At 46.3% G+C, this 26,554-nt stretch overlaps 2 protein-coding genes across 2 annotated transcripts in view; one reads left to right on the top strand and one right to left on the bottom strand.

The window, feature by feature from the left end:
* Window positions 1-21,431, bottom strand: part of VSIG10 (V-set and immunoglobulin domain containing 10) — a 34,427-nt gene extending 12,996 nt beyond the window's left edge. Inside the window, exons 1-4 of the mRNA XM_060119565.1 lie at window positions 21,353-21,431; window positions 13,756-14,037; window positions 2,192-2,494; window positions 7-267 (exon numbers count right to left, since the gene is read on the bottom strand). Coding sequence (XP_059975548.1) covers window positions 7-267; window positions 2,192-2,494; window positions 13,756-14,037; window positions 21,353-21,431 — 925 coding nt within the window. The remainder of the gene's footprint in view (window positions 1-6; window positions 268-2,191; window positions 2,495-13,755; window positions 14,038-21,352) is intronic.
* Window positions 16,738-16,995, top strand: LOC132502728 (small ribosomal subunit protein eS27-like). The gene has a single exon (XM_060118812.1). The coding sequence runs from the start codon at window positions 16,744-16,746 to the stop codon at window positions 16,993-16,995; it is 252 nt and encodes an 83-aa protein (XP_059974795.1). The 5' UTR covers window positions 16,738-16,743.
* Window positions 21,432-26,554: the final 5,123 nt, after the last annotated feature.

Genomic DNA, 26,554 nt, shown 5'->3' with positions numbered 1-26,554 from the left:
ACTTACTGATCTGTACCACGCAGCTGGCTCCCAACTCCGGCCCCACTATGTGGCTCCCGACACACTTGAACTTCTTGCCGTCCGACAGCTGGGGCTGGTTCAGCATCTCAACCCCCAGCTTTGACGTCCCCACAACCACACCTCCTGGCTCTTCTGTCCACAGGAGGTCTGGGTCTGGGTATCCTCCGGCCCAGCGACAGCTGAGCTGCAGCGTGAACAATCCTGGCGACAGCTCTGCCCAGCACTGAGGGGCTGATGGAGGGGGCGCTGCAAAACACCAGAGGACGTGGCCTTAATCACAGACTAAGATGAGCCACTGGGCTTATTACCCTCAGGGTTACAGACCCAGGGTATCCGAGAAACGTCAACCCCAGTTAGTGTACCTTGAGATAGCTCCTAGCACACATTAGTGCCTGACACAAATTGGGTTTCCTCGGCTGGGTGTTAAATCTTGGAAGAGATCTGCATTTCTCACTAGCCACGTGTGGCTGTTTAAATTTTCATTAATTTAATTACAAATTTATTTCCTCCATCAGACTACTCACATTTCCTAGTCATCACACATGGTAGCTATTAGACCATATAGAAGAGAACATTTCCATCATCACAGAAAGTTCTACTGGGCTCTGCTGGTCCCTAGAGGGAGTTGCAGGAAGAGGGAGGTTTATTCATCCCCAAACCTCAACACACACTTCTTTTTTGCTATGTGCAAGTACTTTAAAAAATATATAAAAATTTAACAAATTAGAAACCTGTTGTAACCTATGTGTTCATAATTATATATAAAATAATATATATATATATGTATGTAGATAGTATATATATTATGTATGCCATATACCTTTATATATTTTATATAATACATATAAATAGAAATTTGGATCTTATTTGTAGATATGTGGCATCTAAAAGAAAAATTATTGGAAATATACCAAAATGATGGTTAGAGTACAAGTGATTATTTTCTTCTTTCTAGTCATCTGTTTCCTACAACAAGCACGTATGACTTTATATACGATAAATGTCATTTATGATAGACAGCATTGAGACTTACAAAGGCGCTGAATAACGTATAAAGTAAGTGTGTCATTGCCCTGCCTGCTAATTGTCGTTCTCACGCTCCCTTTCGTTAGCATGGATTAGGAGTGCACCCTGTGTTTATTTCTACAGTGGTGTTCCTCCACTAAATGTGTGCATAGGTGCACTGGGTTGTTGTTTCTTCACCTGCAAAAGAAAGATTCATGAACTATTGGTTCTTAACAGCGCTAGAGGGCCTGTGCTCATGGAGGGCGTGAGAGCAGATGAATGGATAAACAAACTGCCGTAGAGCCATACAGTAGATACTCTTAGGCCAAGAAATGAAAACAAGTACCGACACAAGCTACAACAAGATGAACCTTGAAAACATGATGCTAAGGGAAAGATGCCAGACCCCAGAGGTCATATAGGGTGTGATTCCATTTATATGACATGTCCAGAATAAGCAAATCCATAGAGATAGAACACAGACTGGTGGTTGCCAGGGGCTGGGGGAAGAGGGTATGGGAGTGACTGCTTCACGGGTATGGGGTTTCCAACTTTGGGTGATGAAAATGTTTTGGAACTAGACAAACGTGATGGTTGCACAACACTGTGGATAGACCCAATGCCACTGAATTGTACATCTTAAAATGGTTAATGTTATGTTATATACTTTCACCCCAATTAAAAAAAAAAACCTTAGGGCTTCCCTGGTGGCGCAGTGGTTGAGAGTCCGCCTGCCGATGCAGGGGACACGGGTTCGTGCCCCGGTCTGGGAGGATCCCACGTGCCGCAGAGCGGCTGGGCCCATGAGCCATGGCCACTGGGCCTGCGCGTCCGGAGCCTGTGCTCTGCAACGGGAGAGGCCACAATAGTGAGAGGCCCGCGTACAGCAAAAAAAAAAAAAAAAAAAAAAAAAACAAAAAACTTTAGACCTGGCATTAATTCCCCTCTATGACTCACAGGGACTCTCCTGTACTCCTAGTTAGCAGTGAGCTTCCAGAAGAGGCAACACTCTCTTTGACATGTGTATGTGTGTGTCGAGGGAGCTGCATAAGCATGTTAGAACCTGTTCATCAGGTAAGTCTTTGTATACAAAGGGGAGGCACAAACACGCAGTTCACGAAGGGTCAAGGTGAAGGAGTGGCAGAGGGAAGCACTGCTTACGCACAGTAGACCAGGAGCTCGGTGGTCACCTTTCGATGTCTCCCACTGAGCATGTTTGTGGCCAAACAGGTGTAGTTCCCTTGGAGGTTCTGCGACATCAGTAACAGCGTGAAGCAGCTGGCCGTCAGGTTGTTTCCGAAGGGCTCGGTGCTAGAATCTGGGGCCCGGAACCACCATTCAACCATGGGCGGAGGCCAGGAGCTGCTGCTGCAGCAGAAATCCACCCGGGAGCCCTTGGCCGCATACAGCGTGCTGTTGGGGAGCCTGCCGGTGCTGGAGATGTTGACCTCAACCTGATAGGGGCCTCCTGGGAATGACAGAGCGGGTGGGGAAGGCGTAAGAGTTCACTGGAGCCCCTTACCAGCTCTGAGACACAGAGATGATCAGGAAGCAGCCAGTGAGTATGACAATATCAACCACATATTATGTGACAGACACTGTGCCGAGTGCCCTCAGGCATGCTTTCATTTACTCCTGAGCAATCCCGTGAGATTTACTGAGGGGATCAATCCTTACAGAAGATGGAAAATGCAAATCGCCCCTTTTCAAAAACACGGATGAGTGGAAAGGATATCTGTGCCGTAAAGAGTTAATGTAGCAGGATTTCCCTGGTGGTCCAGTGGTTAGGATTCTGCAGTCTCACTGCCAAGGATCTGGGTCCAATCCCTGGTTGGGGAACTAAGACCCCACAAAAGAAACAAAAAGAGTTAACATAGCAGGCCTGAGTGATTTCCTTAGAAAGGCCTGCCTGCAAGGTGGGCCTGGGCTGGCAACTAGGAGCTTGCATTTCAGGGGGGTTCCCACCATTCCCAGAACTGGTTAAGAGTGGGGTTCACCAGGCCTAAACTGTTTGTACAAACAGTGTGGCTTATGCTGAACACCTGCTTTCCTTCTGAGCGTCTGGAATTTTGGTATGTGCTAGGCAGAGGATGCCTATGTGACAAGCCCCAGTAAAAACCTAGGGCGCTGGAGTCTCTAACGAGCGTCCCTGGTAGATATTCCACACGTGTTGCCACAACTTGTTGCTGGAGGAATTAAGCGTGTCCCATGTGACTGCACTGGGAGAGGACTCTTGGAAGCATGGTCCTCATTGTCCTGTGAGTTCTCCTAGAGAATCAGTGAAGCTGGGGGTGGTCTTGGGGACCCCTGGCACAATTTCACACTGAAAGACAAGAAACATTGGTTCCAGTCCCAATTTTTAACTCCACTTACTAGCTGTGTGACTTTGGGCAAAGTATTTAACTTCTCTTAAGCCTCCATTTCCTCATCTGTAAAATGGGGATGATGCTAGAACCCACTTTATGGGGTTATCATGACAATTAAATGAATTACTATCGTACAGCACTCAGAACAGTGCCAGAAAGGCCGTCCCACGATTGGTCCCCAGTGCATCTAAGATCCTCTTTGATCCTATTTATACTAAAGTCCTGTAGTGTGTTGCCTCCACCAGAGACTTCCTCTTAAGAAGAGTCCAGAAAGGGGAATGCTTGGCCATAGGGATAAATCTATGACTGTAGAATTTTGGACAAAAATATGCCCAGGGGATAAATTATTAGGGGGAGGAAAGGCTTTGCCAGATCCCCTCAAAGTACAGAAGCTACTTCCACCTATTCTGGGGCCATTGTATAACGACAGAAATTGTGGGTTTCTGAGGAAAATATTCTTGACAATATGCTTGTCTCGTCAGGGCTGGCTCCTAAGAGTTGCAGTGATTTGCTGGAATCATGTCACCTCCCACAGAGGGTCTGGGGAAAAAATTATACTGTAGTTTGGGAGGTGCTCAAATATCCCATTGCCTGTTGCTGACTAGTTGGGTAGGTATGCGGACCAGCAGGTCCTAGGGAGTGTCCACAGCTGGCAAGCACCCAGCCAAGCACAGGGTACCTCTGTGGTATTGGTAGCCACGCCTGGGCCAGCAAAGGTACTGTGTTAGATTGGACCACCTGGGTCTTCCAAATTGTGGTCTGGAGGGCCACAGAGGCCTGTCATGAACAGTAAGACCCCCAGAAACTGGCTGGGATGGGGCTTTTTTTTTTTTACTGCGCCACGTGACTTGCGGGATTTTAGTTCCCCGACCAGGTATCAAACCCTCGTCCTTGGTAGTGACAGCACCGAGTCCTGACCACTGGACTGCCAAGGAATTCCCTGGGAGGGGCTTTTGACCAGCACAATGCTGAGCAAAACATGGGTTTGGATAAAGGGAATGGATGAGAATGCTGTAGGCGTAAGGGTTAAAAAAAAAAAAAATCAAATGAGAGAACCTGAAGGGCCTTCTGAATTAACTGTTCAAAGGTTACAGCTTTTTAATAAACCTTTGGGTTGAGTCTGCTTTCTTAATTAAAGCTGACACCATCTTCTTAAATCCCCGGGGTTCTTCCCTTACTCTGACTAAAAAGAAGGCGGTACCCATTTCCATCCCTCCCACCTCTCTCTCCACCCCGCTGATATTCCTAAACAGAAACCACTTGCAGGGTGATGGTAGCAATCACTCAGAGAGACAGACAGATAGGAGAGGAAACAAAAATAAAACAGCAAATAAATAAAAATACAGCGTGTTTACAAAGGTTCAGCATCTTATGGAGGCCTTGGTCATGTCAGTTTCTTGGATGGATGCCTTAGCCTAGTGGTTATGAACTTGGACTCTGCATTCAGACAGACCTGGGTATAAATTCTACTGCCGCTTCTAGACAGACAACCTTGAGCAAGTGTCCCTCCCTCCTATTCTCTCTCTCCTGTCCTTCCTATGAAATGAAAAGAACAGGAGTAACATCTATCACCAGGTTATTGAAGGATCCAATGAGAAAATATAAGCAGAACACTTAGCCTGGTGTTTGACATGTGGTCAATGTTCTATGAATGTTATCTGACATTATTAACAGTAGTATACTTGTAGATTGATTCTAGAACATGCATCGGCAAACAACAGCCCACCATCTGTTTTTGTACAGCCTACAAGCTAAGACGGTATGTACATATGAACATCCACAATCGATTTGATGAGAGAGAACACGAACTTTGAACCCCAACTAAGTGAAATGTTATCCCTCCCCCGCCCAAAGAATCCCATTCTCATTAGTAGGCCTGCACTACCAAAAAAATGTACTAGGTTATGGGAATTCCCTGGCAGTCCACTGGTTAGGACTCGGCGCTTTCACTGCAGTGGCCTGGGTTCAATCTCTGGTTGGGGAACTAAGATCCTGCAAGCCTCGTGGCGCACCCCCAAAAAAAATGTACTCAGTTATTATTATATTTTGAATTTTGTCAACAAAAAACATGTGGAAATTTGTTTTCTCTCTTGTTATATAAGTACTTATATGATATCCTCGTTTTTACCTGTTGACTCAGAAAGACTAGAATATTTACCGTCTGGCCTCTACAGAAAACGTTTGATTCCTGTTCTACAACAATCCACTACTGCTGCTGCCTTCCTGTTCTCTGTAGTCATTCCTTACCTCAGAACTCACTTCTTTCCTTCCCCACCATAACTATAGGTTGGCCAGTCAAGTGTCTCAAAGAGTTAATTTACATCTCAGGGACCCACAAAATAGGAGATTCCCACCTTCGTATCTTGGGTTCTTTGACAAGACGAAAAGTTATTTTCCTACATTTATTTTTCACACCAGCATTTTTATTTGAAAATGACCTAAGAATGTACTGACTAGCCTCTGCTAACCAGTGGGTGTACCTGTTGTTCCACAGTGGGACAAGATCCTGGGGGAGACTTACAGAGTGTTTTGATATCACTTAGAGATGGAACACAAGGAATTCCCTGGTGGTCCAGTGGTTAGGACTCTGCGCTTTCACTGCCGAGGGTGCAGGTTCAATCCCTGGTCAGGGAACTAAGATCCTGCAAGCCGTGTGGCGCAGCCAAATAAAAAAAAAAAAAAAAAAAAAAAGAAGGAGATGGAACATAGAGGTGAATATAACAACCCCATTGCCTCCCCACCTCCCTAGTGACCACTGATTCTGTCCAGAAGACTAAAACCCAGAGGTCCTCAGCCTCTTACAAGCATACATCTCTGCTTCAGATGAGCTTGGCAAGACTCAGGGTAATCCATCTTTGGGCAAAGGTCATCCCATCTTCTGACGGGGCCAGCAATCTTTCTTCAGCATGCCCAACATCCCCTTTCCCTAGGACCTTATGTTGCGATAGGGCACAGTGACACCATCACCATCACAGAACAAGTACAAATCAGATGGGCCCAGTTAGTCGGGGAACATGGAGCTTTCCTGAGACTCCCTTTCCTGGAAGTTGGGAGTGGCAGCCACATCACTAACTAAACAGGAGCCCTCCCATCCTCCAAACCCCAACTGAATCCAAAGGGGCTCTTGGAGGTTGATACAAACCAGCTTCCTCATTGCCCATGTGCCAACCAACTCAAACGCTCCCTCAACACTTGCTGGGCCTGAGAAAAATAGACACAGGGAGAGTCTGGCATTGTGTACCACTCAGCTCCCCAATGGCTAAGAGATCATCTCTTGAAAGAAGCACAAATTCTACTGGAATATGTTAAGGTCTGTGCTACCCACTCCACCCACTCCAGGCTTTCTGCAAGTAAACACACAGTGGTTCTAACCTCGTATCCACCTGACTTGGAGGCGGGAGCGGATGGGTAGGTAAGTCAGTGAAATAAACAGCTGTGGCAATCCTGAACTGCTCTGGACTAAGGGATTTCTGTACCCTCAGGAGCAGCGGTCCCAATCTCAATGGCAAGACTCTTCAACTGCATCATTAAATTAACAAGGAACAGTGCAGAGTTCTTACTCCTGAGATGAATAACAAAGTCACATTGCAGTGCCCATTCCAGACAGGTTGTATCACCCCAGGTCTATAGAAAACCTCACTCCCTAGAAGGCAGAGGCACCAAATGCCCACTGATGGATAAGCAGAGATCCAGGTGGTAAGGAGGGAGAAAGCTCCCGGCCCTCATACAGCCAGCTTCATGTTTCTGCAGCATCTCTGTCCATTCACACATTCAAGGTCACTTACAGTTCTTTGTATATCTTGGATATTAACCCCTTATCAGATATATCATATGCAACTATCTTCTCCCATTCAGTAGTTGGCCTTTTTGTTTTGTTGACAGTTTCTTTCACTGTGCAAAAAGCTTTTTAGTTTGATGTAATCTCATTTGTTTATTTTTGCTTTTGTTTCCCTTGCCTAAGAAGACATATCCAAAAAAAAAAAAGTACTAAGGCCGATATCAAAGAGCATATTGCCTATGTTTTCTTCTAGAAGTTTTATGGTTTCAGGTCTTACATTTAAGTCTTTAATACATACACCTCCATATCAAAGAAATAAAAAAGATTTAAAAATGGGCAGAGAAACTGAATAGACATTTTCCCAAAGAAGACATACAGATGGCCAACAGACACATGAAAAGATGTTCACCATCACTGATCATCAGGGAAATGCAAATCAAAACCACAGTGAGACATCACCTCACACCTGTCAGAATGGCTGTTACTAAAAAGACAACGAATGACAAGTGTTGGAGAGGGTGTGGAGAAAAGGGAACCTTTGTGCACTGTTGGTGTTGGAACGTAAACTGGTGCAGCCACTGTGGAAAACAGTACGGCGATTCCTCAAAAAATTAAAAATAGAATTATCACACAATCCAGCAATTCCACTCCTGGGTATTTATCCAAAGAAAACGAAAACACTAACTAGAAAAGATATGAGACTTCCCTGGTGGTCCAATGGTTAAGACCCCATGCTTCCACTGCAGGGTTCATGGGTTCCAGCCCTGGTCAGGGAACGAAGATCCCACATGCCATGTGGCACGGCCAAAAAAAAAAAAAAAAGAAAAGAAAAGATATGTGCACCCTTATGCTCATTGCAGCATTATTTACAATAGCCAAGATATGGAAGCAACTTAAGTGTCCATCAACGGATGAATGCATAAAGAAGATGTGGTACATATATACAATGGAATACTATTCAGCCATAAAAAAGAATGAAATCTTGCCATTTGTGACAATATGGAGGACCTAGAGGATGTTATGCTAAGTGAAATAAGTCAGATGGAGAAAGTCGTAAGCGTATGATTTCACTTATATGTGGGATCTAAAAAATAAAACAAATGAAAAAACATAAAACAGAAACAGAGTCATAGATACAGAGAACAAACAGGTGGTTGCCAGAGGGGAGGAAGGTGAGGGAGATTAAGAGGTACAAACTTTCAGTTACAAAATAAGTGAGTCATGGGTATGAAATGTCCAGTGTGGGGAATATAGTCAGTAATTATGTAATATCTCTGTATGGAGCCAGGTCATAACTAGAGTTATTGTAGTGATCATTTTGAAAAGTATAGAAATATCAAATCACTGTGTTGTGTAACAGGAACTAACAATGCTGTAGGTCCATTATACTTCAAAAACAAACAAACAAAGAGACTCAGAAAAAGAGATCAGATTTGCGGTTATCAGAGATGAAGAGTAGGAGGAGGGGAAACTGGATGAAGGTAGAAACTTCCAGTTATAAGATAAATAAGTACTAGGGATGTAATGTACAACATGATAAATATAATTAACACTGCTGGATGTCATATATAAAAGTTAAGAGAGTAAATCTTAAGAGTTCTCATCACAGGAAAAAACTGTTTGCTGTTTAATTTTGTATCTATATGAGGCAATGGATGTTCACTAAACTTATTGTGGTCATCATGTCATGATGTATGTAAGTCAAGTCATTACGCTGTACACCTTAAACTTATACAGTGCTGTATGTCAATCATACCTCAATAAAGCTGGAAGAAAAAAAATTTTTTTAAACAAAACAAGAAAACAAAGTCACGTACAGATAACAACTTGCCACATCTCAGATTTTTTCCCCCTAGCTTCCAAGGCCATGTTAGAATATTTCCAAACTTTTCTCCTTAAGAGACTAAGTTATCAACCATGTCAGTAGAAAGACGGGAAAAGCAAGAGGCACGCAAGTCTTGTTCGAAAAGCCCAGATGTACTGACTGATGGGAACTTGAGATGCATTTTTCCCACAAGAATCCCATCACCTCCTTAACCAGTTGATGGAGGTAACATGGACCAAGTGCATATATGCCGTGTGCCCAACTCTATGCTGAAGTCTGTGCGTGTTTATCTCATGAATGTGTGCAGGGAATCTGTACCTAGCTTCCACCATTACCCCTGAATTCACAGATGATAAAACTAAGGTTGGAGGAGTTCAAGCAACTTCCCCAAGGTCACAAAGACAACAGCCAGCAGGACCTGCATTTGAACCCGGGCAGCTGGGCCTCAGAGCATATGCCCTCAGCCACTTAGCAACATCACCACCCTCCCAGAAGTAGTGGTTGGGTCAAGCCTAATCCATTTTCCGAAATCTTCCATGCAGAAATGAGGGCTGAATTCCAATCTGAGATGCCAAGGCCTCCCCTTCTGCCACTGTCTGAGGAGCAAGAAGGGGCTCCCTGGTGCCCAGAAGGGCCTGGTGTTGGCCCGGGGTCTCTCGTGGAATGGGAACGAGGCCTGATGTTCCAGAGGGCCCTGGTGTATGTGAAACCGGAGGACACCTGTGCTATGGACTGAACATTTGTATGCCCCAAAATTCATAGGCTGAAGCCTGTCCCCAGTGTCATGGCATCTGGAGGTGGGGCCTTCGGGAGGGGATTAGGTCATGAGAGCAGAGCCCTCATGAATGGGATGAGGGCCCTTAGAAGGAGAGACCCCACAGAGCTTGCTTCCTCCCTCTCTGTTCTCCACCAAGGAGAGAAGACACACATCTGCCAACCAGAAAGCAGGCCCTCACCAGACACTGCATCTGCTGGCACCTTGATCCTGGACTTCCCTGCCTCCAGAACTGTGAGGAATAAATGTTTGTTGTTAAACCACCCAGCCCATGCTATTTTTGTTATAGCAGCCCAAACTGACTAAGACAGCCTGTGTCCTGTTTTCACGAACAAGTCCTACACCAGTCAGGGGCCCCCTATGTTTCCAAATGAAGAAGTTTCCTTAAAACAAATCATACCACTGTAACTCAGGGAGCTCAAAACACCATTTGAGTTTAGTGATTTTTTTTTAATGTAAATTCACTTTCATCATAAGAAGACCTTGCATTTATCTCCCTACTGGGCAATAATGAAACTAATCCATCCTCCAATAAACTTAGTCAATGATTAATAAGTAGTCAGTGTCAGATAAAATCATCATAAACCGGAGAGAGTGATAATAAAAAAAAAAAAGCCCCAAAAGTTGTAATGCCACCTGACTCCTCTGAGGTCAAAAGCAAAGACACTTATTGACAAGACTGACATGAAGGAATTATTATTATTTTGGGCCGCACCGTGCAGCACGCGAGATCTTAGTTCCCTGACCAAGGATCGAACCCGTGCCCCATGCGTTGGGAGCACAGTTTTAACCACTGGACCTCCAGGGAAGTCCCGAAGGAATTTTTTTTTCGGGGTGGGGGGTGGGAAGGGGGCTCTATTGAAAAAACCTCTGCCACCACTGACGCTCAGAACTGGATGCCAGAAATTCCATCGCTGCCCCCTCCAAGGAGTGCAGTCATGGTGGAGAGGGGTATGAAGGTGAGGATGCAGTGAGGAAAGAGGCAGGGTCCAGCTGAGGAAGGCAGGTTTGAGAAGGAAGTAGAGGAGGAGGCTCAAATCTTTCAGAAGCAGCAGCAGCCCAGCCCTGGGGCCTCCTAAAACTTTGCCATCTCAGGGGAGCACAGCTGCCCGGCTCTCCTGAGCCCTGTTGCAGCCACCACAGGTGCTGATGCAGTCCTTCTGATCCAGGAAGTTGTTCTGCTTCCTCTGCCCCTGCTGTAAGCAAAGGTCTCGCAGAGCCTGGACTTCGCATTGTAGAAGCACCTGATGAACAGCGCCCTGCAGGGACCCACGTAGGGAGGCTCCAGGCAGAAGGCAGGGCGCAGGGCCTGGGCCTGGTTGCTGTTTTCACCCCCCGGGGTGCTGGCCACCAGGGTGCCCAGGGAGACTAGAAGCGTGGCCGTGCAGGAGGGCTGCTCTCGCAGGAATTATTAATTACCGTCTGACAGCTGGAGTGAGGGAGGCCTGTTGGCGCCCGCCCATGGGCTCACAGTGAGAGCCAATCAGAACTGGGCCAAAGAGGGTGACATTTTTTGATACACCCACATTCATTCCTGGCCATTCAGCGATTCATCCACGGCATCTCCAGACCCAAAAACACTGCATTCGCAAATTCCATAAAACTTAAGAGTTGGTGGAAAACGTACAAACCATCCAAAAATCTAGACATGTCCTTGAAGCCTCTCTTTCCTGCATCCTCCACTTCTAATCCACCAGCAAATCTTGCTGGTGTACCTCCAAAATATTTTCTGAACCTGTACATCTTCACCAAGGTCAGTGCTGCTACCCTGACTCTGGCCACTAATATCTTATACCTCCGATTGGCTTCCTTGTGTGGTTTTTTGTTTGTTTGTTTGTTTTTAGTTTCTTTAAGTTCTTTTTAAATTAATTTTTATTGGAGTATAGTTGCTTTTGGTTTCCTTGTTTCTTATTTTACCAGTCTTTCTTGAGACCGCACACATCCATTCTCCACATGTAATTCAAATGATACCACATCCCTGCTTGCTTACAGCTCCAGGAGTTCCTCCTGCACCCAGAATAAAATCCCAATTTTTGACCAGGTGTATTAGTGTCCTGGGGCTGCCTTAACAAAGTAAGTCAAACCAGATGGCTTAAAACAACAGAAATTGATTCTACCACTGTTCTGGAGGCCAGAAGTATGAAATCAGGTGCTAGGAGGGCTGTACTCCTCCGAAGGCTCTAGGAGAGAACCCTTCCTTGTCTCTTCCCTGGCTGCTGGTTATGGCCGTCCATCTTTGGCATTCCTTTGCTTGCAGCTACATTACTCCAATCTCTGCTTCTGCCACAATACGACATTCTCCCCGTGTCTCTGTCTTTGCTTGCATTTTCCTCTTCTTATAAGGATACCAGTCAATTTTAATTAGTGCCCACCCTAACGACCTCATCTTAAGTTGATTATATCTGCAAAGACCCTATTTCCAAATAAAGTCACGTTCACAGGTATCGAGGGTTAGGATTTCAACATATCTGTCTGGGGGACACAATTCAACCCATAACACCAGTCCTACCCGGCCCCACATGGTCTGGCCCTACATTCCATGTCTCACACGTCCTGCCCTCTCACACCCAGGGTTCCCACCACACCAGCCTTCTCCTCATCCACACACGCACCACGTTCAACCCATCTTTCACTAGTTCAATTTCTGCCTGGATCCCTCTCTCTCTCATCTTCATGTGACTGGCTCCTACGTATCATTCAGCTTCAATGTCACTCTTTCCAAAAGCTCCTCTCTGACCCACCAATGTAAAGTGTTTCAGAGAATCTAATCGCATCACCCCATCTCAATTCTCTGCACAGCACCTGTCACTCTGATACTGCCTGATGCATTTGTTTACCTGCTTATTGTCTATCTTCTCCTACTAGGATGTCAGCTCCACACGGGTAGAGACCTTCTCTGACCTGTCCATTCCTGTGGCCCAGTGCCTAGGATAGTGTCCAGCATTGGGCTCTCAATAAATACATATTGACTAAAGGAATGAGTAAATAACTTATAGATGAGAAAATCAGGGAGCAATAGTGATCACATGGGTATTTCTACTCAACGACACACCCTGGGTATAGAATGTGGATATCCCTCTAAACCAGTGACCAACAAATTTTTCTGTAGGGGCCAGAGAGTAAATATTTTAGGCCCTGCAGGACATACAATCAGGGTCGCAGCCACTCAGCTCTGAGGCTGTAGTTCTAAAGGCAGTCAGAGATAACATGTGAATGAATGAGTGTTGCTGTGTTCAAATAAGACCTTATTTATGGACACCGAAATGTGAATTTCATGTAATTTTCACATGTCACAAATATCATTCTTCTTTTGATTTTTTTCAACCATTAAAAATGTAAAAAAAAATTTGTCTCTTGCAGGCCATACAAAAACAGCAACAGGCTAGAAACGGTCCACAGGTTATGATTTGCCAACCCTTGCTCTAAATTCATGCATATATATTGACAAACATGATAGACTGATTTAGGAAAGACAGTAGTAACAGTAGCTCATACCAAGCCCTGCATTTAGCACTACAGCATAAGAGAATATACCTGATAAGGTATGCAACGCATTGTCCCCAATTAATAAGAAAAACCAAAGCTACTGAAAAACAGAGATATTAAGCTACTTACTTACTCAAGGTGACCTAGCCTTAGGATTGGAACTCAGTCAGTCTGACTTGATTATGTTATACTCTGACTTTTTTCCATAATAAAATGAGATTGATAGTGAGGATGATATTAACAAGCTAACTAATATGCCAGGAGCCATTTACAGCACTTTATATAGATAAGCTGGGATCTATTCCTCACAGCAATTCTATGAGGGAAGAATCCCCTTTATCTCCATTATATAGATGAGGAAATAACAGGTATGAGAGGTCATTTAGCTTGCAGGTAGCAGAGCCCAGAATGAAACCCAGGCCATTGACCCCAAAGGCCTCCTCGGGTCCCAGGCTCTGAGCGCCACGCCAGCCAGTCTCAGTCCCCACCCACCACTTACTGGCCACCTGCAGCCACACCTGGAACCACCGAGTCTCGTTCAGGACCTCCCAGCAGGTGTAGTTCCCTTCATCCTGCAGGCTCAGTGCCTCGATGTGCAGGGAGCTGGCATTCACCAGAGAGAAGCGTGGCTGGGCTGGCGGGAGGCTGGAATTGGAGGACAGGAGGAAGACAGGCTCCGAGTCATTGCGGTACCAGGTCACAAGGCCCCTCGGTCCCAAGACGTTGCCACAGTGCAGCGTGATATTCTCGTGAACTTCTCCAATGATGACAGCCTCCAGTCCTGAGTGAGGAAAGGTCAGGCTGTTACCACCTTTCTTGATCTCCCTTTGTGCACAGTCCCTCTGCATTAAGATTTTTTTTTTAATCAGGCATGCATTTTTGAGATGCAATAACACACAGAGCCCCACCCTGTCGGGATAATTGGCCAGTACCTGACAGGAATGAACTTGTGGTGGATCACAATTGCAAACAGCCCTAATAACCCCCTCCCCCCACTATCCATGCCCTTCACGATGTCACTCTGTGGTGCCCTCCCACTCTGGCTCTGGCAGGGCCATGTGACTCGCTCTGGTCAATGGGGTGTTAGCAAATGTGGTTCAAGCAGAGGCTTAAAAAGCACTGGTGTAGGGGGCTTCCCTGGTGGCGCAGTGGTTGGGAGTCCGCCTGCCGATGCAGGGGACACGGGTTCGTGCCCTGGCCCAGGAAGATCCCACATGCCGCGGACCGGCTGGGCCTGTGAGCCATGGCCGCTGAGCCTGCGCATCCGGATCCTGTGCTCCACAACGGGAGAGGCCACAACAGTGAGAGGCCCACATACCGCAAAAAAAAAAAAAAAAAAAAAGCACTGGTGTAATTGGGCTTGCTCACTCTCACCTTCTGCCACCACCCTGAGAAGGACATACCTAGCTTAGGTGCCAGGGGGAGGATGAAAAGTATATGGTGCAGTCCCCAGTTGTCTCAGTCCTCCCAGCTGTGGCCATTCTAGATCAGTCTTCAGCCACTCAGTGGACGCCCAGACATGTGAGTGAGCCCAGGCAAGATCAGCAGAGCCAACTGACCAACCATGCCAGACCCTTGAGCAATAAGCACTTATTGCCATTTTGTCATTGTTTGTTACGCAGCATTGTTGTGGCAATAAATAACTGATACAGGACCCCAGTGGCTTTATTTGCCTAGCAATCCAGAAGAGGGGAAGGAAGAGGGCTTTGGCTTTGTTCCCTCTTTCCTGCTGCTCTCTCTGTCTCTCTCTATCTCAGTCCAGTGCAAGACCTCTCGGCAGCTCCAGGCAAGAAGAAGCTCATGGTGGGGAGTTTGGGGCATGCTCTGTGCCAGGCACTGGGGAGCTAATGGTGGGCAAAACAGAGATCACCAGGATCTCACAGTCTAGTGGAGAAAACAGACAATAAACTGGCAATTACAATGCAGTGTGATAAATAACACAACAGCGGCTCAGAGAAGGGGCTCCGAAGTCCAGCTGTGGTTTTTGTCAGGGAAGTTTCCTCCAGGAAGCCATACTGAGATCTGATGGACAGGAAAGAATTAGCCAGGTGAAGGTGAAGCTGGGGTTCCCAGGCAGAAGGAAAAGCCCAGATCAGCAGCAGCACTGTTAGAAATGCAGATTATCAGGTCCCACCCAGAACATCTAAATCAGAAACAAACCAGGGGTGGAGGTGGAAGGTAGAAGTTTGCATTTTAACAAGCCCTCCAGGTGATTCTGATGCTCATTCAAGGCTGACAAATGCTGGGACTTCCCTGGTGGTCCAGCAGTTAAGACTCCCGCTCCCAGTGCAGGGAGCCTGGGTTTGATCCCTGATCAGGGAACTAGATCCTACATTCCACAACTAAAAGATCCCTCGTGCTGCAACTAAGACCTGGCACAGCTGAATAAATGTTTTTTTTTTTTTAATTAAAAAAAAAAAAGACTGACAAATGCTAAGGCAATTGATTTGGCATAAGACTGTCACCAGGTAAACAGAAGCGAATGCAGCCAGTTTTGCTGAGAAGTGTCACAATTTTCCACAATCAGCGCCCAAATACAAAGAGGCCACAGGCACAGGAATAATGGGCATAACCTGTTAGAGGTCTCTTACTCATGCTGTCACATTCAATAGTTGAGAAAAGTGTGATGCAAAGAAGGGAAGTGGGCTGGCCCAAAGTCCTACAATGAGAAGGGAGCAGCATGAGACTAGAGTCTAGATTTCTCCATTCAGTTCTTTTCCCACCACATCAGAAGTTTTCAAAGTATGTGAATATATTGGGGTTTTGTGAAAGATGATATTTCATTACAAAATAAACTGCCTTCAACAGTGGTATTGGGACAATCAGATTTCCATATGCAAAAGAATGAAGTTGGATCCCTTACCTCACATCATATACAAAAATTAACTCAAAATCAGGAGTCCCCTGGTGGTCCAGTGGTTAGGACTTAGCGCTTTCACTGCCATGGCCCAGATTCAATCCCTGGTCAGGGAACTAAGATCCCGCAAGCCGAGCGGCAAGGTCAAAAAAAAACCAAAACAATTAACTCAAAATTGACCATAGATCTATATGTAAGAGCTAAAACTATAAAATGTTTAGAAAAAAAAACCAAAAGAATAAATCTTTGTGATTTTGGGTTAAGCATGTTTTCTTAGATATGATACCAAAAGTAAAGTGACAGAAGAAAAATAGATCAACTGGACTTCATCAAAATTAAAACTTTTGTGCTGCAAAAGACGCCATCAAAAAAGTGAAAAGGGGCTTCCCTGGTGGCGCAGTGGTTGAGAGTCCGCCTGCCGATGCAGGGGACACGGGTTCGTGCCCCAGTCCGGGAAGATCCCACATGCCGCGGAGCTGCTGGGCCCGTGAGCCATGGCCGCCGAGCCTGCGCGTCTGGAGCCTGTGCTCTGCAACGGGAGAGGTCACAACAGTGAGAGGCCCGCGTACCGGAAAAAAAAAAAAAAAAGTGAAAAGATCTTTCTGGCGGTGACGATCTACCCACGAGAACATGCTTCTCACAAAGGATCTCCTTCATCCCTCTCTGGAAGAGAAGAAGAAACACAAGAAGAAGCGCCTGGTGCAGAGCCCCAGTTCCTACTTCATGGATGTGAAATGTCCAGGATGCTATAAAATCACCACCATCTTTAGCCATGCACAAACAGTAGTTTTGTGTGTTGGCTGCTCCACTCTCCTCTGCCAGCCTACAGGAGGAAAAGCAAGGCTTACAGAAGGATGCTCCTTTAGATGGAAGCAGTATTAAAAGCGCCCTGAGGGAGGAGATATAGGGATATATGTATAAGTATAGCTGATTCACTTTGTTATAAAGCAGAAACTAACACACCATTGTAAAGCAATTATACTCCAATAAAGATGTTAAAAATTAATTAATTAATTTTTAAAAAGCACCCTAGATCAAGATGAATGGGAAACCATCCCAATAAACACAGTTTGGATACAAAAAAAAAAAAAAGTGAAAAGACAACCCACAGACTGGGAGAAAATATTTGCAAATCACATCTGAGAAGGGATTTGTATCCAGAATATATAAAGAACTCTCACATCTCAACAATAAGAAGACAAATAATACATTTTTAAAATGGGCAAAGGATTTGAATAGACATTTCTCTAAAAGATAGACAAAAGGTCAATAAGCACATGAAAAGATGCTCATCATTAGTCACTAGGGAAAGGCAAATCAAAACCATGGTAAGATACCTAACACTTCACGCCCACTAGAATGGCTAAAATCAAAGACAATAACAAGTGTTGGCAAAGATGTGGAGAAACTGGAACCATTATACATTGTTAATAGGATTTTTAAATGGTGCAGCTACACTGGTAAAGAGTTTGGCATTTCTTCACAAGGTTAAAATTATCATATGACTCAGCAATTCCACTCCTAGGTGTATATCCAAGAGAAATGAAAACATAGCTACACAAAAACTTGTACATGCATGCTCACAGTTATTCATAACAGCCAAAAGGTGGAAACAACACAAATGCCCATCAACTGATGAATGGATAAATAAAATGTGGTATATCCATACAACGGGAATATTATTAGGCTATAAAAAGGCCGAATGCTACGGCACGGATGAATCTTGAAAACACTACGCTAAGTGAAAGAAGGCAGTCGTAAAAGACAACATATTGTGTGATTCCACTTATATGAAATGTCCAAATAGGCAAATCTATGGAGATAGAAAGTAGATTAGCTAGGGCTGGGGAAGTGTCTTGTCTGGGGATGGGGGCAGGTAGTGATGAGTGACTGTTAATACTTAAGTAGTGGGCTTCTCTTTGTGGTGATAAATTAGTGTTCTGGAATTAGTGGTAATGGTTGCATAATCTTGTGAATATACTAAACACCCCTGAATTGTACAGTTTAAAAGGGTGAAGTGTATGGTATGTAAATTATATCTCAATTAGGTTGTTATAAAAAAATTAACTGCTACCTGCCTTTGGAATGCCTTCCCTTTTATAAAAGAAAGAGTAACAGTTATCTGTATTTGGCCTTTTGTCTGGTTAGAAGGGGGTCCCTCTGAAAGATCAGTCAGCCTGGAGCCACAGGACGTTCTGACTCTCCCCATTTTGGCCACACCATTCCCCAAAGCCAGGGCAAGATGAAAAAAAAAAAATCCTAAGCCACTTGCTGGAAGGCAGAACATGTCACCTAATGCTAGAGATTCTGAAACAGCAAGAAACGCTTCTGAACAATCACTTTAAAAAGCAAGTGAGAATTATTTTTAAACAATTAGGCCTGGGAACCCAAGTTCTCAGTGGCAATCCCCACTGAGGAGAGAAGTACGGGAGAATTACAGACGCAACGTGAGATCTGCAGACCTGCCCCTTCCCCGGCTCCTTGGCAAAGGAATAAAAAAGACTTGGGGGCTTCCCTGGTGGCGCAGTGGTTGAGAGTCCGCCTGCCGATGCAGAGAACGCGGGTTCGTGCCCCGGTCCGGGAGGATCCCACGTGCCGCGAGCGGCTGGGCCCGTGAGCCATGGCCGCTGAGCCTGCGTGTCCCGGGCCTGTGCTCCGCAACGGGAGAGGCCACAGCAGTGAGAGGCCCACGTACTACAAAAAAAAAAAAAAAAAAAAAAAAAAGACTTGGAAAAGCCCTGGCGAAACTTTAGTCTTGGAACTTGAGCTAACATTGTCTTCTCCTCCAAGGAGTAGAAAGACATAACCACAAAATACACCATTTTAAGGCATTTCACTTCTCCTGCCTTTGCTCACTCCATTCTTTTTAACCACTGAAAGTGACCTTAGAGATCCTTCAGTCCTGAGGGCTGGGTTAAAGGCGAGGGCAGGCTGAGTCAGGGCTCAGTGGAGAAGAATTACAGTCGTCAATTAGTGATGTCTGACATGGACAAGGAATGAGTGGTCCCTGAGGGCGCACTGGTTCCATGCTTGGTCATCCTAAACCCCCTCATTTTACAGCTGAGAAAATTGAGGTTCAGAAAGATTAAGTGATTTACTTAAGGTCCTACACAAGCCATTGTGAGAGCTGGGACTGCCATTCAGGTCTTCAGTGCTCCAGGTCACAGGAATTTACTCTGGTCTCCCAACCAGAAGGGTGAGACAATAAGACGCAGTAACAGTTTGTGTTACTAGAAGTCATCCACCAGGTATCCAGAGGGTCCCCGAAGGTCCCCCAACCTTAAATTCAGAATACGGACCAAAAGAAGGAGCAATAGAAACAACCATTTCCCAGTGCTGCCTTCATATTATCATTTACAGAGTTGACAATGTACCCAAACATTCATTTTTTTTCCTACCAACCTTTCCCCAAGAATGACCCCAGGTTTACAACCTGAGGTGACAGTGGGGGCATGAACATTGCCCAGAGTTAAGTGACAGGAGAAAGACAACACTTTCCCCCCAGACAACTTCCGACTTGAAAAACAAAGAACAAAAATACAAAGGTATAGTACAGGGATCTCTACTCAAGGATCTGTGGTGACCTAAATGGGAAGGAAATCTAAAAAAGAGTGGATACGTGTATACGTATAGCTGATTCACTTGACTGTACAGCAGAAACTAACACAACATTGTAAAGCAACTATACTCCAATAAAAATTAATAAAAAATAATAAAAGTTTAAAAAATAAAATAAATAAAAAACCAAAAATACATCAAGCGAGGCAAGCCCCCTGGCACTGTACACAAAGGTGAACTTGGCCTCGGCATCAAAATAACTGGGCATGGCAGCAGAGGAAGCGTCCCTGTGAGGTGAGCTGCAGCCAGTTCATTCCAGTACAAAGATTTCAGCTCAGGGTTCTGATGTCCCGAGGCCCTTGATATTCACAGTGCGGGAAACACTGCACACAGCTGGGGAAAAGGGAATACACAATCACCTTTAACTTTCAGGGTCGGCCAATTGGAGACCGTGTGTCCGCTTCTCCTCCTCACAGCACAGTGACCACTAAGTATATGCTTGGAGGGGCCAGCAGGTCATGTCCATGGCTGCAGTGGGCCAGGGGTAAGTACTGCAGCAGGGAGAGGGGGAACCAATTTGAAGTCACCTGCCCTAGATGAAAATGGGTAACCACTGCTTAGTTCCACGTGGGAAAGCAGGCCCTGTCCTGCCAGATCCTCAGAGTTTTCCATCTAAACGAGAAATCTAGCTCATGAGAAATTTTACTATTTTAAAATAATTGCTAAAAACAAAGCAAAATAAAAACATGGGAGAGCCTCACAATTAGGAAGTTTTGGCACTTGCTGCTAGGAAGCTCGGGGTAGGGCGGGCAATTCCTCTAGGAACCTACAAAAGATCAGCTGGGTGTGCTGGACTGGGTAACCCTGAAAATAGGACTGTGCAAGTATTCTGGCAAACTGTATCTCCTTTCCCTCAACCCGACTCCTCTCACATGCATTCGCTGGTGAATTAAATTCAAAAGTAATTTTTCAATCTTTTTAAAATTCTATATGTTTTTGTAAGCAACCCTCTATTCTTTATTGTTACAAGGCAGAGCGGAGATGAACTGTTTGCCAATCATGTCAAGTGTAAGAGGCGATGTCAAGTGTAGGGGAAGTTTTCTGTAAGTCTGAAATTATTTCAAAGTAAAAGTTTTGTTTTGTTATTTAAGTGAAGGAGAAAAGCACAACTTTGCGACAGTCCACACAGGTCGGCTTGCAGGAGTGTGTAGGGAAATACACAGGTTACAGGTGCAAGTTCAACCTTGGGCAGGGGGAGGAGAGGAAAATAAAGGAGCCCCGAGTTTGAGAACCATCGCAGCACGTAAAACCAGAACGCGAATTTACATCCGACGCTTAAAAAAAATAAAAATAAACATTTTACGCCTCTTCAATTTTCCTATCTTCAAAACTCCCATCTTCGATTTCCCCAATTTTCCCATCACCTCTCCGCAGGCCCCTCGAGCCTCGCCGGCTGCCCACTCCAAGGGTGGGGATGTCTTGCCTTCTATCAAGCGTCCGGGAAAATTCCTTCCTGCAAAAAGCCAAGCTGCGAGCAGAAAACTCAAGATCCTCCCGGGGCGACTTCGGGGCCGCGGCACAACTGGATCCGGCGGAGTCGGAGGGAATTCGGTCCCCGGCTCTCCCTCCCCACCGTTGACTGGCAAAACTCAACTTTTCCCTCCAGATCGCAGCCCCTTACCTGCGGCGACCCAGCGGGCCAGTAGCGCCCCGAGGCAGACGAGGACCCGGGGCTCGGACGCCCGGACGCCTGCGGCCATCTCGCCCCAGATGCGGGCAGGGGGCCCTCGGGAAACGCAGGCTCCGGCTTGGCTGGGTGTGCGCCCCCAAGGACTCCGGCCCCTGGGGTGGTACTGAGTGTTCCTCCCAGGTCCTCGGAACGACAGAGTAGCTCCACTTTCCGCAACCCCCAGGAAGGATGCTTGGGGTGAGCCCGATGTCAGAGGCTGGGAGCTGCGCTGGGCTCCGAGCGCGATTCTCTCCCAAGCGCCCGGCCCGGGGTGGGAGGGCGCACCCGCACCCCGCCCCCTGCGCCCGCCACCCACTCCCGCTGGCGGAAAACAACAGGAGCTGGGCTCCCTCCCGCCCATCCAGGCGGGAGCCCAACTTCCTCTACCTTGGCCGGGGAGGAGGGCTTTATGCAAAGGGCGCACGCCCGGGCGCGCCGAGCCGGGTCCGGGCAGGCCAAGGGAGGAGCACAGAACCTGGTCCCTCCCCGAGCCCACTCAGCCGGGCTGAGTCGGGCAAAGGCCTGCGGCTGCCGCAGGACGGCACCCTCACCGCGGCCCGCCGGCTGCTACCTCCCGGGCGCTCCGGATGTGGCACCCGGAGGAGCGTCGCGAGCCGGAGGGGTCGGCTGCCAAGGGGCAGAATTCAGGGTCCCCTCGGCTTAGCTGTTCTAGGGATTCTTAGTTGTTTTCCTGTGCCCCGCGCGGACGCCAGGGCCGCCATCGCTGGCTTTCTCTACCCTTTGCAGAAGGAAGACAAGTCTAGAGCAGGAGAAAGATGATCCCTTAGACCTTCCAGCCAAGAGCAGCCACGAGACTCTGGTCCTCCGGTTAACTGGCTGAGACCACACAGTAAGAGCCAGGGCAGCGGAACTGGGTTCCGGGAGCCTTTTTGTTTTTCCTTTTTAGTTCCCCCACCCCCATCCAGTCTGGTTCCCAGAGAACTACATTCCCAGCCTAAAATCCCCCTTTTCCTGCCACACCCCCATCCCAGCCTTCTGTCCTAGGGAAAACACGGTTATGATATACTCAGGAAGAGCTGATCCTTGAAACAGCCCTACCAGAAACTTCCTCTTGAAAAAAACAAAACTGCAACTAATACAGTGAAATATTAACTGTAGACTCTAGGAAGTGGATATGTGAGTGTTCCCCTTCTTTGGATTTTTCTATGTTTGAAAATTTCCCACTCATCTCATCATAAAATGTTGGGGAAAAAACAAACAATGCTATTAAGAAAATCATTCATTCTGTTGCCCAAAGGCCCCTTACTGAAATACGTTTTCCATGAGGAAATCCTCTTGAAGCTACTAAAAGTGTATGTTTCACCCATGAACTGAGCCATGATGTTGCACAGTTCCTTTTTTTCCTCTTCTGCTCAATGATTTTACCTCTTCAGCCAGCTCCTGAAAGTTTTCCTCCTTCCTCTCCCCCTTTTGTTTCTGTTTTTCATCTTTTACTTGGTGATGGAAAGTAAAGTATGTCCAGGACGCACTGTCCTGTCTTCCCCGTGCCCGGCACCTCGGTTACCACCCGATATATATCTGTTAAATAGACAAATGAAAGTTGATTGGTTCTGATATTGAAGCTGCTCAAGCTTTCCTGACAAACACCTCACATCCTCACCTGAAGTTAACAAGATATAAGTAAAATTAATAAGTGGCAAGTTTTCAGCTGAGGGTCTGGAATTTTCTGTGACCCTAGTGGTGCCTCACAGGGGGACTTGCTCAGAGCACACGCTCCTGGTATATTTGCTGAATCAAATGGACAGTCTCTTGACCAGTTCTCCACTCCTACAAAGATCGACCTCCCACAGGATATTTTACAAGTGATTAGAGCACCTCATATTTGCATAGCTGGGGGCTTTTTCTAAAGCAGTTTTTGAAACTTAATCTCACTGGTCCCTCCCTCCAACCCTTGGACCTAAAGAATCATTCAATCCCATTTTACAAGTGAGAAACCCACAGCTAGGAAGTTAAGCTCCAGGTCACAAAGCCGGTTGGTGGTAAAGCCAGGTCTGGAACCCATGTCTGTCTGACTCCAATTCCTGCCAAACCAAGTTCCAATCTTGTCACTTACACAAAGGCTGCCATGGTCTTGTCTACTTGAAAGAAAAATGTGCAATGTAAAAGTTGTGAGTTAAGTTGTATTTCGAGACCTTACTGAGGACCACAGCCCCAGAGACAGTCTCTCAGGTAGCTCTGAGGAGCCACTCGAAGAGGTAAGGTACAATCCAGGATGTATATGATCTTTTTCGCTGGGAAAAACATGTAGTCAAGCATCAAAAGATTACTGATAACTACAAAGAACAGACATCTTAAGTTAATGATTTTAGCATTTTTCTATGTACGGAAAGATGCAAGAATTTGGGGTCATTTGAAATTTTTCCTTAGATATGCATCTTAACCATTTAAGGGCCTGTATATCCAGAGCACAGAATGTTTCCTGTTTTTCTCCATCCTGAATTCCCCAGAGGTTGCACTGTTGTGGGCCACTGCAGTGGCTAGCGGCTTGATCCTTGTAGAACTGGAATGGCAGGCAATATTTTTTTCTTTACAGCCTGGATGTTTTGGATGTCACCAGACCAGCAGACATGGGCATTTCCCTGAGCAGGGCTCAAAGGAAGCCTCCAGACCACTCCGTGTGGGACAGAGCTGGCCCAGGAAGCACCCACTCTCTCTGGTTTGGGGAAGGCTGTTGCTGACTCTGAGACAGGACTTGTTAGGAAGTGCCCTGCCCTAACATCCAGTTGTGTTTCAGGCCACTCTGGACAGTGGAAAATGCCCTACCTAGAACAGTGACATTGGGGGTGAGTTGGGGGTTCACTGTGGGGTCTCTAGCAAGGTAGGGGTCTTTCAAAGCCCTAGTTTCACCTATCTGCACCTTATAGTCAGTGTTTACCTCATGGGATGGCCGTGAAGATAAAGTAAGGGACTCAAAAGTCTTTAAAGCATTGCTTTGGGGTCTGTCATTTGAGATGCACCCCGACAGAACCTGTCAGGACTCCTAAATCCTGCAATCAGATATTAAACATGAGGCTCAAACACCTCTCAGCTCAGGCTGCTACACATGGCTGTTTTTGTTTTGTTTCATTTTTCACCTCCCAAGAATTGAAAAAACTTACTCTATGTTAGGTGCTTTGTGTTCATTCATTCATTACCCTTCCCAATTGACATATGGCTCAGAGCGGCCAATTTACATCTCAAGTAAATGGGGGAGTCTGGATTTGAACCCAGGTCTGAGGGATCGAACCCATGCTCCCTGCATTGGGAGCACAGAGTCTTAACCACTGGACCACCAGGGAAGTCCCATGAGGCGGTGTCATCTTGATCAGTCTTGGCGGGAGGAATGGGGTGGGGCTCCTTCCTGACTCCAGAGCCAGCGCTCCTGCAGCCTGGGTCTTTGAAGCCATCCAGCCACCTATTATTTCCGCCCCACTACTCCTCTTGCCAAGTCCCCTCCCTAGAGGTAACGCTGAAAGGTTTCTTAGCAACAACGTGCTTCTCCATTCAACCCCTCCTGGGGGCTCAGAAAGGGCGGGCCAGTTGGGAACAGCTCAGATAGAAGCCTGGCCCCTCAGGTCCAGCTCTGGACCCCTCACTTCAAGAATTACTGAGAGGTCTGTCTAGTGGGATGCCTACCGTGTGCTATAAAACTATAGAACTAGAACTATGGAGGGGGAATAAAAAGGGAGATTGGGATTGACATATACTCACTACTATATATAAAAGATAATGAAAACCTACTGTATAGCACAGAGAACTCTATTCAGTGCTTGTAATGACCTATATGAGAATGGAGTCTAGAAGAGAGTGGATATATGTATACGTATGTATACCTGATTCACTTTGCTGTACAGACAGAAATTAACACAACATTGTAAATCAACTATACTCCAATAAAAAATTAATTTAAAAAAAAAGCATTACTAGGAGGTGGATGTCAAAATCCTACTCATGCCTTCTTGGATGGGTCGGGGACCCACAGGCTGGTGCCTCAGAAACCAGGGGCAACAAAATCAACCTGGCTTCTTCTCTGGAGAAGAAAGCCTGCTAACCCTTTCCCAAACACCACATTCTCTCACCTCTCCTCTGCCTTCTGCCCAGAAGAAAAGAATTGAGGTGCAGGTGCTGTAGCAAGAAAGTTCCAAATCAGGCGAAGTTCCAAAAAGAAGCTGGCTGGGGGACTTCCCTGGTGGTCCAGTGGTTAGGACTCCACGCTTCCACTGCTGGGGCCCTGTGTTCTACCTCGGGTCGGGGAACTAAGATCCCGCGAAGCGCGGCCAAAAACAAAGCTGGCAGGATGAGACGGGAAAACGAAAAATACAGAGTTGCGAAATGAATCTATTTTTGACCGAAGCCCAGCGTCTCCTCTCTGGACTCAAGACCAAGAGCTTGAAGTTCAGTGCCTCCAAGTGACAAAGAACCACGGGACTTGGAAGCAGATCCACCCCCAGAAGATAAAATGCTGCTTACTGAGGCATGAGGAAAGTGATCATCCAGTGCCCTGAGAAATGGGCAACCAGCAGCTGAAAAGAGATGCATGGCTCACTCATCCTAAAGGATGAAAGGAGCCCAGCCTGTGCTGGTGAATGTGGAACCATAGATGCTCGGCTGGTGGCAGTGAGGGCGATTGTAGTGTCCTCCAATTTCCATGGTGTAAATACTTCCACGACAGCCAATTACAAATTATCACTGTGAAGTTACTGAACTATAGGCACAGTCAGCTCTCCAGAGCCAGTACCTCTGGAACGGCCCACTTTCCCCCCATAAGACGACTCCAAGGTGGGAAACAACAGGATTACCCAGGAGGAGACCTGCTGGGAGCCAGTTGTACCAGATGACTCAGGTGAATACATTCTCCCATCAAACTCCTGTTCTCAGGAATTCCCTGGCGGTCCAGTGGTTAGGACTCTGTGGTCTCACTGCCAGGGGCCCAGGTTCAATCCTTGGTCGGGGGACTAAGATCCTGCAAGCTGCGTGGCCAAAGGAAAAAACAAAAAACTAAACAACTCCTGTTCTCTGCTCTCACCCTCACCTATTGAGTGCATTTGTCGGCCAACATAAATGTTACCTTCCTAACTCCAACTTGGGACGTGTGGATTGGCAATCACAAAGGGATTGAATTCATGGGGACAGAAGAACTTAATAAGCTCAGGG

Source organism: Mesoplodon densirostris, chromosome 15 (assembly GCF_025265405.1).
Source record: "Mesoplodon densirostris isolate mMesDen1 chromosome 15, mMesDen1 primary haplotype, whole genome shotgun sequence".
Classification (NCBI taxonomy): Eukaryota; Metazoa; Chordata; class Mammalia; order Artiodactyla; family Ziphiidae; genus Mesoplodon; species Mesoplodon densirostris.
The sequence above is the reverse complement of the archived record's forward strand: the minus strand, read 5'-3'. Positions and strand labels throughout refer to the sequence as shown.